The following is a 12,253-nucleotide window of genomic DNA, read 5'->3' on the forward strand; positions in this document are numbered from 1 at the left end:
TTGGAACATTCACAACGTCTTGCACATTGATTCAAACTTGTTAGTGCAGTAAGCTTGCCATTTTTATATTATATAATATTCAGATTCAAAGCTTTTCTCCTCAAGGTATTCTTGAATATTTCCTGGCTGCCTTGTGAAAGAATCAACAACATGGTAAACAGGAAGCTTGTTTAGAGGAATTTGAAATTTACATTTACATTTAAATTGGTACCAAAACAGAATAACCTGAATTCTTAGAGTGATATAAATTGTAAAAATGTGAATACTATTTTAAATACAGAATGATCAGGTAAGATTCAAGTGTTGCAACGAAATATTAAACCTTTAAAATAGGGAAAGAAGGTATTTTAATGAGAGAAATCAGTGTGAGTGGAAGGAAGTTTGCCTTTTGTTTTCATCCCGTTACTCATTGGGACACAGTAAAGCTGCGTTGGGGCCACATATCATAACTGATTAAGTTCAGCTTTCTTTATTTTGCTTTAAATATCAGTGCATATGTGCTATGTGTAGATGCCAGAGATTAATTACAGTTTAGGTGTCCTCAAGGATGGACATTTTGCGACCCACCGTAGAGAAAGTGCTGAAGCTGCAGCTGACTGATGGGAAAACCTTATCAGCATGTTGCAGGGAGGTGTGTGTGTGTGTGTGTGTGTGTTTGTGTGTGTGTTTATGGGTTTCGTTAGTATAAGAAAAGCAGGTAGATCATCACAACTTTTGAATTTGGGCTGTTTGTTGCAACATATAAAAACAGCATACAGCTATATTTGATGGAAAGTTGAGGCTATGCACCCGAGGATGCTCCCCACTTGAATCCAAGCAGCTTTTGTAGTGATTGTTCGCGCCCAAAGATTGTGAACAGCTGGACAGAAGCCACAGTGTGAGACCCACAGTCATTTTGAGCTGTGGCCACCACCTACGTTCTTAGTTTAACTTTCTGTTTACTTCTCGGCCAACTGTTGCCACCGTACTGACATTTAAAATATGACTAACCAATTATGACATTTCTGAAGGGTAAATCAATTACAATAAGATAACTGTGAGGGTTTTTGCTGGCTGTGGACTATATGATTGACACCTTGAACAGTTCACATGTAATACAATTAGCTGAATCAATCAGTTAATGACCTCTCGGACAGGTAATTTGGACAGAGTAGCAGTAATCTGCATGAGCTGAACGACGGAGAGTTTTTTACTAGCCCAAATGAGAAAGACTATAAATAATGTTGGACATAGAGACCAATACATAATGGGGAAAGATCTGGCTCAGTGGATGTTGTAAAGTGCAAACCTGTCACAGAGTTTTGGCAGTAATTATATTATCGGGTGTTTGGAAGTGTTATTGACGAAGGCTGCCAGTTACTGCTGAGATTCCAAGATTTCTATAAAAGCAAACCAATGATGGCTTCTGCTTTTATTAACATCTCTCCTACGAACATTGGATGAAAAAGGCAGAAAATGCAAAGCATCTCAGAAGTAAAGTTTAAAAGCAAAGCTTAAATTGACATATACTATATTGTTGTGTTCCATTTTAAAAGCAGATAGAGCTAAAAAGTTGCTCTTATAATTGTTAGACATGTAGGTATGACATGTATGCCATGGTATGTATTTAATGTGAATTTCTTGCTCTTGATGTGATGACATGACTCAGAAATCTTCTACAGAAAATGAGGCTTTACCTCTGCTTGGGGTTTCAGTGACCACAGCTGTACAACATGACTAAAAACGATGGATGTTTATCTGTGGTGGTTTTGACAGACTATTTTAACCAGCACAAACCCTCCTAAAACGTTTTTAACAAGATTTAACTGTTTGTACAGGTCCAAAGAGGTCTTAATGACCCCAAACCTAAGTAACATCACTACAGGATAATATGCTGTACATTTCTTTAACTGTGAATTATTTCTATCAAACAAACTAGATATATATTTATATGCATATAGCCCATATAACATATAAAGTATATTTGCACTTCTATAGTTCCAAAACTCTTTGGTAATTTCTGTATTTGGTCACCTTAATCAAATTTGCAAGTCCCATTTGTTATAAAGACTCACGACTTCATCTTCGATCTACATATTGGGTTTTAATAAGGCCAAGTGGGGAAAATTTGGTTTATTTTGCAATTATTAATATTATAAGATGATCCAAGATATGGGACCCTGTACCACAAACACTGTGGAAGTACAATGTTCAAAACAAGAGTGAACTAGAGGAGTAATTGCATGTATACATACAAAAAAAATAGAAGTACATGTTTTTGTTTCTAGAGTAGGTGTCTGGTCCAGGAAAAGCCGTGTATGAGAAATAAAGACAGACAGGGAAGTAACTCATCCAGAGGCGATATCCTCACCTTTGTGTTTACAGGTTGCCAAGAATGATCAGTGTACCAGTGAAAGGTGCACCTCTACATTGTGTCTACAGTGAAATGTACATGCAGGTCAACCTTTGACCTACCTAACACTGTGTTGGAAAACAATCGAAACCAAACACTTTGTTAGCTCAGTTCCCAAATAGCTTCCTGAATTTAATCTCGAACTAACGACTGCTAGAGTGGGAAATCGATGATGTCTGTCACTGCTGCAAATGGTGTCACTATCCTGTGACAGTGAAAGGAAACCAACGGGTATGGTAATGGTTTCCGAGGCTAAGCAGCATGGCTAGGTGTACCGGTGCATGTTGCCACAGCCAGGCCATAAATTCGCTGATACCCGGGACCAATTCTGCCTAATGCTTCAGAACTAATTTAAATGATGATGAGCCGTATTACCAGACCTGTGCTAGTCCTGATCACCACCACAGCCCAGAGGAGCTAATAAGTAAAGAAGAGTGGAAGAGGTAGAGAAAAGCGTTGGAGGACATGAAGAGGATATGAGGAATGAAGCTAATTTATTACCATATTAAGAAAAAGTTGTGACTGGAGAACTAAAACAGAAACTTTGCTTAGAAATACTCAGTTTTCATATATTTGGGTGACATATGAATGCATTATTTTAGGTCTGTTAAATGTCACTAGTACATAGGGCCTTTTTGGAGAGAAATAATCCCTTTTTTTCCGCATGGGTCCAACCATCTGTTCCCTGGCTGTACGTCTCAGTGCATCCAGATCAAGAAATGTGCAGCACATTCTCCATGTGTAAAGAAATAAAGAAATAAGGCATCCATCTGATATGGGAACTGCCAACAGTCCAGTCACGCATTTTACTGAAGGGGTAAAGGGAAGGGGTGTGTGTGTGTGTGTGTGTGTGTGTGTGTGTGTGTGTGTGTGCATGTGCATGTGTGTGCATCTTTGTGCATGTGTGTGTGTGTATCAGGGGCAGTAGAAATGAGCCAGGAGATCCAGAGGAGAGGGAGAGACGTAACGGCAGGGAGTGGCGGTGAAATGTGGCCATCCCAAGGACACTGCACTGAGGTTGATTTATTGATCGCAGCACCGTTGAGGGGACACATGCAGTGACATGTACTGTAGTAGAAGTAAATTACAATCTTACCGTAATTGTTTCAGTTTTTCTTGTGTATTAATCGACGGGGGTGGTTGGTGCTTTCAATCGGCTTAGGCTTGGATTTTGATTGTTTCCCCAGTGAATCTGTAAGATTGAACTTGTAGGATTATACGAAATATAAATAGATAAAACACTAAGTGTTTTTTTTTGACGAGTTATTGAAGATGCTCTTTTGGCTGAAGACATTCACCATGTTTGTCATCTTCCTTATATCCATGTCATGCTTCCTGAAGCGTTCTCTGTGTTATACGTGGGCTTGTTTACAGCAGCTGAAAAGCAAGACTCACACATCACATTACACCTTGTGTGAGTCACCGGTGAACCTTTGAAAAGCTGGTGCATGTGAAGAGAGAGATAGAGTCACAGTGACGTGTGTTGGGGGAAATCACTCTCACTGAGATGACAGGAAGAAAACTCTGTATTAACCTGCTGCCATAACAGTGGAGGAGTGAGAGCCACAGTGATGATGGCTGTGCTCCACTTGCTCTGCTTTGCTTTCCTGATCAGCTTGCTTGATAGTTATTGGAAACCCTCCAAAAATAATCTAATAGTGGACTTAAACAGCTTTCACTTTGGGTTTGATGTGAATTGAAGTATCCTCAAGCTTATTTTGAAGCTGCAATTGGAAGGGATCTCTTCATGATCAGTATGGAGAGGAGGAAGACCAACATCAACCAAAACTAGTTTATTTCTGCTTGTTGTTTTAAGACCGACTTGGAAATATGTGAACCTACCCTTTAAGACCATTTGCAGACTGTATCTCCTCTACCTGGTCTCCACTCCATTCTGTTTGTAGAATAGAGCAAAAAAGATACATACTCCTTGATTTTCCAGCCCTAACAACAACACCCACAGGTCTCATTGATTTCTTTTTTAACCTTTTCATCACTTGAGTTCCTTTAGGGCAATTTATTCTGCTATTCTAGTCTTTTGGTGAGCTATGAGTCACATTTCTGTAACCTTTTTGACTGCATCATTGGTCTAAATCTGTTTCAAAAATCCAAATGAAGAGAAAGATATGCAAATACCAAGATTACTCTAAAAAAAGAGAAAAGTCTGACCATCAAAGTTACTAAGCCACCACACGGTTTGAAAATTAGACAATATTTACTCTCTGATTTAATTAGTAATGGTTTATTGTAGCTTGCAATGGCATTATTATAACTGGGGTAGACTAGTTTGATAAATATATTTATAAAAAGGAATCATGCTGATATTTAAACTGGTTAAGTAGGTACTTAGCAAAGATAGTATTGATAGGTAGTTGAATATAGTATTAAGCTGAAGCATGGTTGTTAAAATGAATTACTGTAAAGAACGAAACAGACATTATAGAGAGGGAGCGTGATACTGTAAATTAAAGCTGCACCGACTATATAACAGTTTGCATAAAAAGCTTGTGGGAGGCAGAGTGACCTTGAGACAAGAGAAATCTCTTTAAAGAGGAAGTCACAGGTTTCATTTATGCGACAGATGAGAGATATTCATATTCAGTTGTGTCAAATGAGACTTTTGGTCACGATGCAAACCCAGCTTACATGAATGTTTCTGTGATGCAGCCTGTTAATATTTCCAGTGAGCTCAAACTTGCTGTGGCTCTCTCCTCCAGTCGTTCTGGGCATGTGCAGAGAGGCACTGCAGTGCTGCACTGTGAAGAGGGAGAAAGATGGAGAGAGAGGAGTTTTGACAGTGTGGTGCTCGTGCCCCGCAATATTCTCGACGCTAAACCATGTGTTGAGAGCATTTAGAGGATAAGAGGTGTGTGTATAAGTCCACTGCTGCAGCGCCTCATTATGAAGCATCCATTAAGCATGAAAAGTTGAATGCTAATTTTGATGACAGTGAGTTACAAGGCACTGAAAAGGTTTCTAGGCACATACTCTCACTGGACAGCTCGTCAGTTTGCTAAAACTTGTTTCTTTTGAGATTTTGCCTTGTCAAACAACCAAACAAAGTCAGTTTGGTGCAATACAACCCTTAAACCACCACATCTTGGATTAGCAGTGTAGTTGTGCTCCACCTTTCTCCCGTTCAACTCAGGCCGTTTCAGAGTCTTGCAGAAATCTCAAGGACAGCTCCTTAATCAAGAGGAACAAGTCCAATCACAGACACTTTTAGTTTTTCCTGGTTTTTGTTTGTCCCCACATAAACTCTTCCCACTGTGTCCTTTCTCGCGCAATCACTTTTCTTTCCTCTGATTTAATTTCCGGTCCATTTGTTCTCTTTGTGGTGTGAATCCTTTTCCCGTCGAGGCAGTAAGGCTAGAATAATAGTATTTTTCAGGTGGCACTGTTAAGTGGATAAAAAACAGTCCACCTGTTCCCTGAACAATCCTTCCTCTTCAGGAAAAACCCAGTTTGGAAGAAACAAAACTGATGGTGATTGGGTAAACAGTGAGAATAGGAAATCTATTGTGAGATAATCTCAAAATGTAAATTTGGAATGTGGCAACTAGATGGACACAAACCGAGAGAGAGAGAGGACTGATCAAATCAAGCATACCAACAGTCACAGCAAACCAGCTTTAACTAAACTCAGAAACCAAGACAACACAATAAAAGTAATTTATTTGAAACAGACAATAAAGTAGACCAACAGACTAAAGGGTAGAAATGCTTCCTTTGTTGTTACTGGTTATTGATGACAAGGTAAAGAGTCATAGATAATTATAGGCAGAGGATGTTGCCAATCATTATAGTTATTAGCCCTGCAGCTTTGATACAGTATCAGGCTGCAACATTAATGGGCTACTTGTGCTTTAGCAGGCATGATCATTCTCTGCCTCTCGGGCTGCTGAGGCATCAAAACAGGTGGAAACATAAATGGCTCAGCATGTGCACCTCAGAGTCGTGACGCACCCTGGTATTTCTAAAAGCTGTCATCCATTTTGTGGGCAATGATGACGGTAGTGGCAAAAGAGGGGCGGGGGTGGGATCCCTTGGTTGAAAGGGCCATCAAGTGGCCGTAAATTGAACTGCACCGTCAGGGCGGTCGATGGGCCATAGAGGCTCTGTTGTAATGAAGCAGGTGGACGACGGCTTTCCCTTGAGATGAAGTGGTCATGCTTGAGGAGGCCCTTTGAAGCAGGCTCAAGGTGCTATTTTCTTCTAAATGATACCTTAAAGGGCACAATTACCTTTCAATTGAATGAAAAAACATGATAGTAAGAGGAAATATTGTATTACAATTCACCTGAAAAGACATTCTGACTAATGTGATATTCTGAATAAAGTTTAATCATACCTGACTGACCTCACAAATTGAAAAGATACCATAGTGGTTGTAAGGTGACACCGCAGTCTCTCTTGTTTCACTAGGATATCCTTTACAGGTTCCTCAGTAGCACTGCTATCCAACTCCCAGTAACGCCACACTGCATTCCTGAGAAACTGAAGACCTCCTGGGTTCTGCGGATGCCAGTGAACAGCGTTTGTGCTCAGATCAGGCCTGCTGGCAGAGGTCACACAGGGGTCAAGGTCATTATGTAATGAAAGTCACCGGCATATTCGTGTCATTAACTCCCTTTGAATCACTTGATCCAGAGGATGAAGATAGTGAGGTGAGCCTGTGTGAGTGGAGCATGAAAGGTAGAGCTTAGTTCCTGCTGATGTACATGATTATATCTAGTGCTGATTGGAATCCAGTGGTGGAGAGTACTGAGTAAATGCTTAAGTGCCATTCTGAAGTACTGCTACTTTACTTGAGTATTTGAATTGTATGCTTCTTCATACTTCTACTCGTTTTAAATAGAAATGTTGTACTTTTTACTTCCATACTTTTATCTGACAACTATAGATACTGATTTCAGATTAAGTTTAAAACCCCAAAATGAGCATGTGAGATATAGTTCCACTGTAGCATCTCAGTGCTACTCACATAATAATACAGACTTGCTAATCCAACAATGTAATGAACAATTATATATGGGTTTTTTCCCCCCACTTTTTATAGATTTAGGAACATTTTGTTGGTAATACTTCTAATATTGTTATTTAGTTAATGTTTAGACATAATAATGAAGTACATATTTTGCCACTTGACCCCAATATATCCTGTTTGTCCTGCAATCCTGTAGTTTACATTTTATTCTAGATGCTCAATTATTTCACCAACTATCTTTCAAAGAGCTGGTTTGTGACGATATCTGAAACTTTGAACCACAAAGCTACTTCGGTGACCACAGAAGAAATGCAATTACTGTTTTCTCATGCTGTATTTTACTCAATTTCATAAGTGGCATGCCCCTCTTAATATTTTATGAAATCTTGTTAAATCAATCAATGAATAATTTATGCTTACATCTTCAAATAGAGGTGGAGAATGTGTTGGTTTTATGAGCATCCACTCAAGTGTCAGACGGAATTGGATATAACTTCATCTAATTGATGATGGACTAGTCCCACGTATTAATTCATGATTGAGCAGTTATTTCAGCAACAGCCACGCGGTGGTAGCAAAGAAGCAGACGTCATGACGCGTACGTGTGTGTGTGTGTGTGTGTGTGTGTGTGTGTGTGTGTGTGTGTGTGTGTGTGTGTGTGTGTGTGTGTGTGTGTGCGCGCTCGTCCTCAGGTGCTCGCCCCTGTGTGTGGGGCGGGGGTGAAATATGGGGATAAACATTAAGAAACATGTTCCTGGCAAGTTTCAACAGGAATAAATGTTAGTTTGTGTGTCAAATAACTTCTTAGCTTAAAGAAAAGGTTGAAGTAGTAAGAAATAAAAGTATTATTCCGGGTCTTGACTATGAACTGTCAAAAGTACAGAGAAGGGAAAGTTACCATAAGCACGGGGGAGAGTGGGAGGGTCTGCCGCTGCGCTCCCCCACTGTAGTCCCTGAAGTTGTAGCAGTGAGGTGGAGGTGATCATTCCAAAGTGCGCATTACTGTCCGCGCCTAGGTGACTGGACCGATGAGATGATCCTCAAACACAACAGGAGTCCTCTTCTGCTCGCCGTCACCTGCATGTACTTCTCAGGAGGTTTGCTTTGGTCCTACCAAGAGGAGGATGCCAGTCACGGGTAATTATATATATATATATATATATATATATATGGATATATTGCGCATGAGATAAAAATGGAAAATGCAAAACATTTTGTAAATTGTTTTTTGGTTTCGCAGTGAACAGTGCTCAGAGAATAACATTTCTACCACAAAGTACCCCTGCGTGAAGTCGACCGGAGAAGTTACAACGTGTTACAGGTAGGAGTGATTTATGTGTTTGGATTCTGTTCAAATTGAGTTATAATGGTGGGAAGTTAAATACCTGCAGTCAAGTGTGCTTTATACTCTTGGAAATGATTGCAAGTATTCAGAGCAAGCAGGTTGTTTAAATGGTGCTTGGTTTAAATGTAAGTGGAAACTCGTATGAGAAGCATGGAAAGATAACACACAAAGTCACTAAATTGTGTTGCTTGAGGCTGCTTATTGCTTTAAATGAAAAAAATGAGCAGGCTGTTAAACATCCTCTACTGTACCTTTTGACGATGCATGTGATTTATTTATTTTTCAATGACTAAACTGTTGGTCAAATGTTTGTATGAGTTGTAAAATGTCTGCTTCCTGCAGCCTATCATTACAGATCTTACAAAAACTCTGTGAACCGTAAAATATTATGTCATGCTGTATCTATGGAAATCAAGGGATTTCTGGGGAGGCATGGGTAGATTTCCCTCTTAATCATCCTTTTGTGAATTTTAAGGGATCAAAGCAATCTAAATAACCACAAGCCTCCAGATTGGGCTATTATACTCTGACACTGGTTTTAATTATTGCAGTTCACAGACACTGTGGACACAGCGTCTACTCGCAGCAAAACTCATGTCAGAGGCTACAGATTAAGTTGTTAGAACCTAATCTGTCTTCATTGCGAGGGGCCACCTCACAGGCATAATGAAAAAACGGAAAGAAGTGGTTTAGTCAAAAATCAATTAAAATATCCACTGTGTTCTTCCCTAAAGGCCAATTATATATTAGGTATAGTTTACAACAAAAAAGTTTGACAAACGTCTGTTGTCTTTGTGATGTATAGAAGCTGAAAGTTGAATAATTTAATAAAGGAGTTCAACTAGAGACATGCTACTCTCCCAAAAACCCCACACTGCTTACAGGTCCACTTTAGGAGTTATTAAGTATATGATTGACAGGCTGTCAAGATAGGTGTACTGTTACTTACTAAGGAAACTAAATCATGCAACTTATTTAGGAACTCATTTGAAACATTTTGTCAATCAACTTGAATCATAGCATGTCTATTTCTCTATGTCCTTATCTGGGAAAGTGCATCAAGAACTAAAGTAATGCCAGATTGTTGAATATCTCTTCCGATAAATCTTTCCAAATGTAGACTTTGAAAGGTTTCATCTCGGCATCACTTGACAAACTGCTGGCCGTGGTACAAGCTCTCAGTGACATCCTGTTTGATCCCCAAATCTCAAACACATTCTTAACATAATTATGTTGGTTTATGGTTATTGGCTGTGGCTACAGTTGTTTCCCTCTATGTTTATTTAAAGAAGAAAAAAGTGTTTCAGCTTAGAGCCAAGATAATGTGCCCTGGGTGCATTTCAGTTCACCTGCATGGTGTGAGCTGATGACTACCCATCAGACCTGTAATGATTAGTAGAGAAGTCTTATTGTAGTGCCAAAGATTCAGATTAATGATCTTAATTTGATAAAATGAATGTGGATTTTGCATCATTTACCAGTGTTATTGTGCCTTGGCATGACTAAGATGTAGTTCAAAGGGAACTAAGCGTGATTCAAGTTGGCAAGACTCTGATGCCAAAGAGAAATATGGCATTCATTAGGTTCTCTCTAGAGTAACAGTGTGACTGGACATCCCGGAACATTTAGTTACTGTTTTTTTTAACACTTTCATATTAATGTTTTAAGTTGTTGATTGTACATGTTGGTATGCTATAGCAGTTTGATGGCCAAAAAGACAATGGGACACAGATTATTTTGTTTTATTTTTTCCATAGAACTGCAGACGTTAGATAAGCTTTGTTTACTACTAAAGCTTACAATAAACATGTGCAGTTCCTTCATGGGGCAACTACAGGTTTTTTTTTCCCATGCTTACCTTTTAGAAAGGATGTTTTGATTGTCACTTAACAGTTTAATTAATGTGATCATCATCCTGGATTTAGTTTTTCAACACTTTTGTCTTATTTGGGAATTTGGTGCATTTGACAATGCAGTTTTCACCAGTTTGCAAAAGAAATAGAAATACTGTACATTACAGACAAAGAAAACCGATGTGACTCTCACATCTCTTTGCAGTTGTTGCCAGGCAACAAGCAGAGACTCCATGAAGTCACTGCTCTCAGCCAAAAAATGCACATAACCCCCTGTAACAACAAGAAGACTGAACTTTGTTTTTCATACACAAATTGACAATAATGTGAAGCACTTATGAGTGACAGTGTCCTGTTTTAGTAGTGCAGTAGATTAAAACAGCAACAACGTACAATTCATTTGCAACTACAAGGACACCAACAGCTTGCTCATATTTCACATAGTGCAGTAAACACCATAACTTCACCCTTCATGTCAGAAAAAAAAAAAAGAAGTAACTAGGATGAAATTAGTTCTCATTTTGGGATAACTGCGAAGGTAATTTTCTGTGCATAGGCAAAGAAAAGCCCCCACATTTTTAAAATAATCTTTGAAGAGCCTTTCAATGCATATCAGATTTTTTCCACACACAGCAAATTTAGTTTTTTGGACGAAATAAACAAACAAGATGTAAGCCGTCAAATAATGAGCTTTAGAGGTGGATTTTGTTGCACTTGGACTGAGCCAGGCTAGCTGTTAACCCCGGTTTCAACTGTTTATGCTAAGCTAAGATAATCAGCTGCTGGCTTCATATTGAACAGACAAATCTGAAGAGTGTCATCGATCTTCTCATCTAATTCTCTGCAAGAAAGCGAACAATCATATTCCCAAAATGTCAAACATTTTAGTGGCATTGAAATTCAAGTCTTCTGTAGGTTTAGTGGAGAGCAAAAGACCACTTGAAGGAATTTTTAAACAGGCCCCCTTTGACTTTGGTATTCCACTGTGTGCACAGTTAAACATTCATCCTTGGAGCGTTCATCATATTGTGAAACAGCATCAGAGGAGACACCAGAGACCCAGAGAGCATATGTCACAGTACAAGAGAAGTACCAGGGCCTCAGCTGACATATCTGTCTCACTGACAGTGCTGGCACATTCTTCTCTCACCGTCTTCCTGGCATGTTTAATGTGAAAATGTGTCAAAATAAATGCGTATATTTGTAGTTTTACAGGGTGTAGGGTCAAATATGCTCAGCTCAAAAAATAAGATGTGAGAGGTTGTGTTAGTTTTTGTTTCATGAGTTGCTTTGATTGCAACACAAATGCTTTGCTAAAAGCCAAATAAAGTGTTTGATTAAAATGATAAGGTGTGTGCTGTTTGTTCCAATTTGGCAACAACTCTAGTGTTAGGCGGCGTTCACTACTGTTGCATTTTTCAATGTACCCCCCCAGACATCCATTTGTCATCAGTATTGGCAGTAGTAGGATTACATCTGTATTAGGTTGTCCTTTTTTTGTTGTTTTTCTTTGTTAGTATGCCCGTTGTAGTTATCATTGGTCATGTGAACCATTCTCTCAATCCTTATAGTGTATTTATTTTTTTCCAAACCACAGTTGCTGCTGCTGAAAACATAAACCCATCACTTTCTGTGCACTTGCCTCACACAAAGCAAGATTACTGACTTAGCTGGAC

The 12,253-nt window shown here is 39.1% G+C and overlaps 1 protein-coding gene across 1 annotated transcript in view; it reads left to right on the forward strand.

Moving 5' to 3' along the window:
• Positions 1-8,289: 8,289 nt before the first annotated feature.
• The window catches only part of ccbe1 (collagen and calcium binding EGF domains 1), a 32,595-nt gene continuing 28,631 nt past the window's right edge, over positions 8,290-12,253 (forward strand). Inside the window, exons 1-2 of the mRNA XM_054613005.1 lie at positions 8,290-8,516; positions 8,620-8,700. Of these exons, the coding sequence (XP_054468980.1) occupies positions 8,413-8,516; positions 8,620-8,700 (185 nt within the window). The 5' untranslated portion in view covers positions 8,290-8,412. The remainder of the gene's footprint in view (positions 8,517-8,619; positions 8,701-12,253) is intronic.

This window comes from Anoplopoma fimbria, chromosome 14, assembly GCF_027596085.1.
Source record: "Anoplopoma fimbria isolate UVic2021 breed Golden Eagle Sablefish chromosome 14, Afim_UVic_2022, whole genome shotgun sequence".
Taxonomy (NCBI): domain Eukaryota; kingdom Metazoa; phylum Chordata; class Actinopteri; order Perciformes; family Anoplopomatidae; genus Anoplopoma; species Anoplopoma fimbria.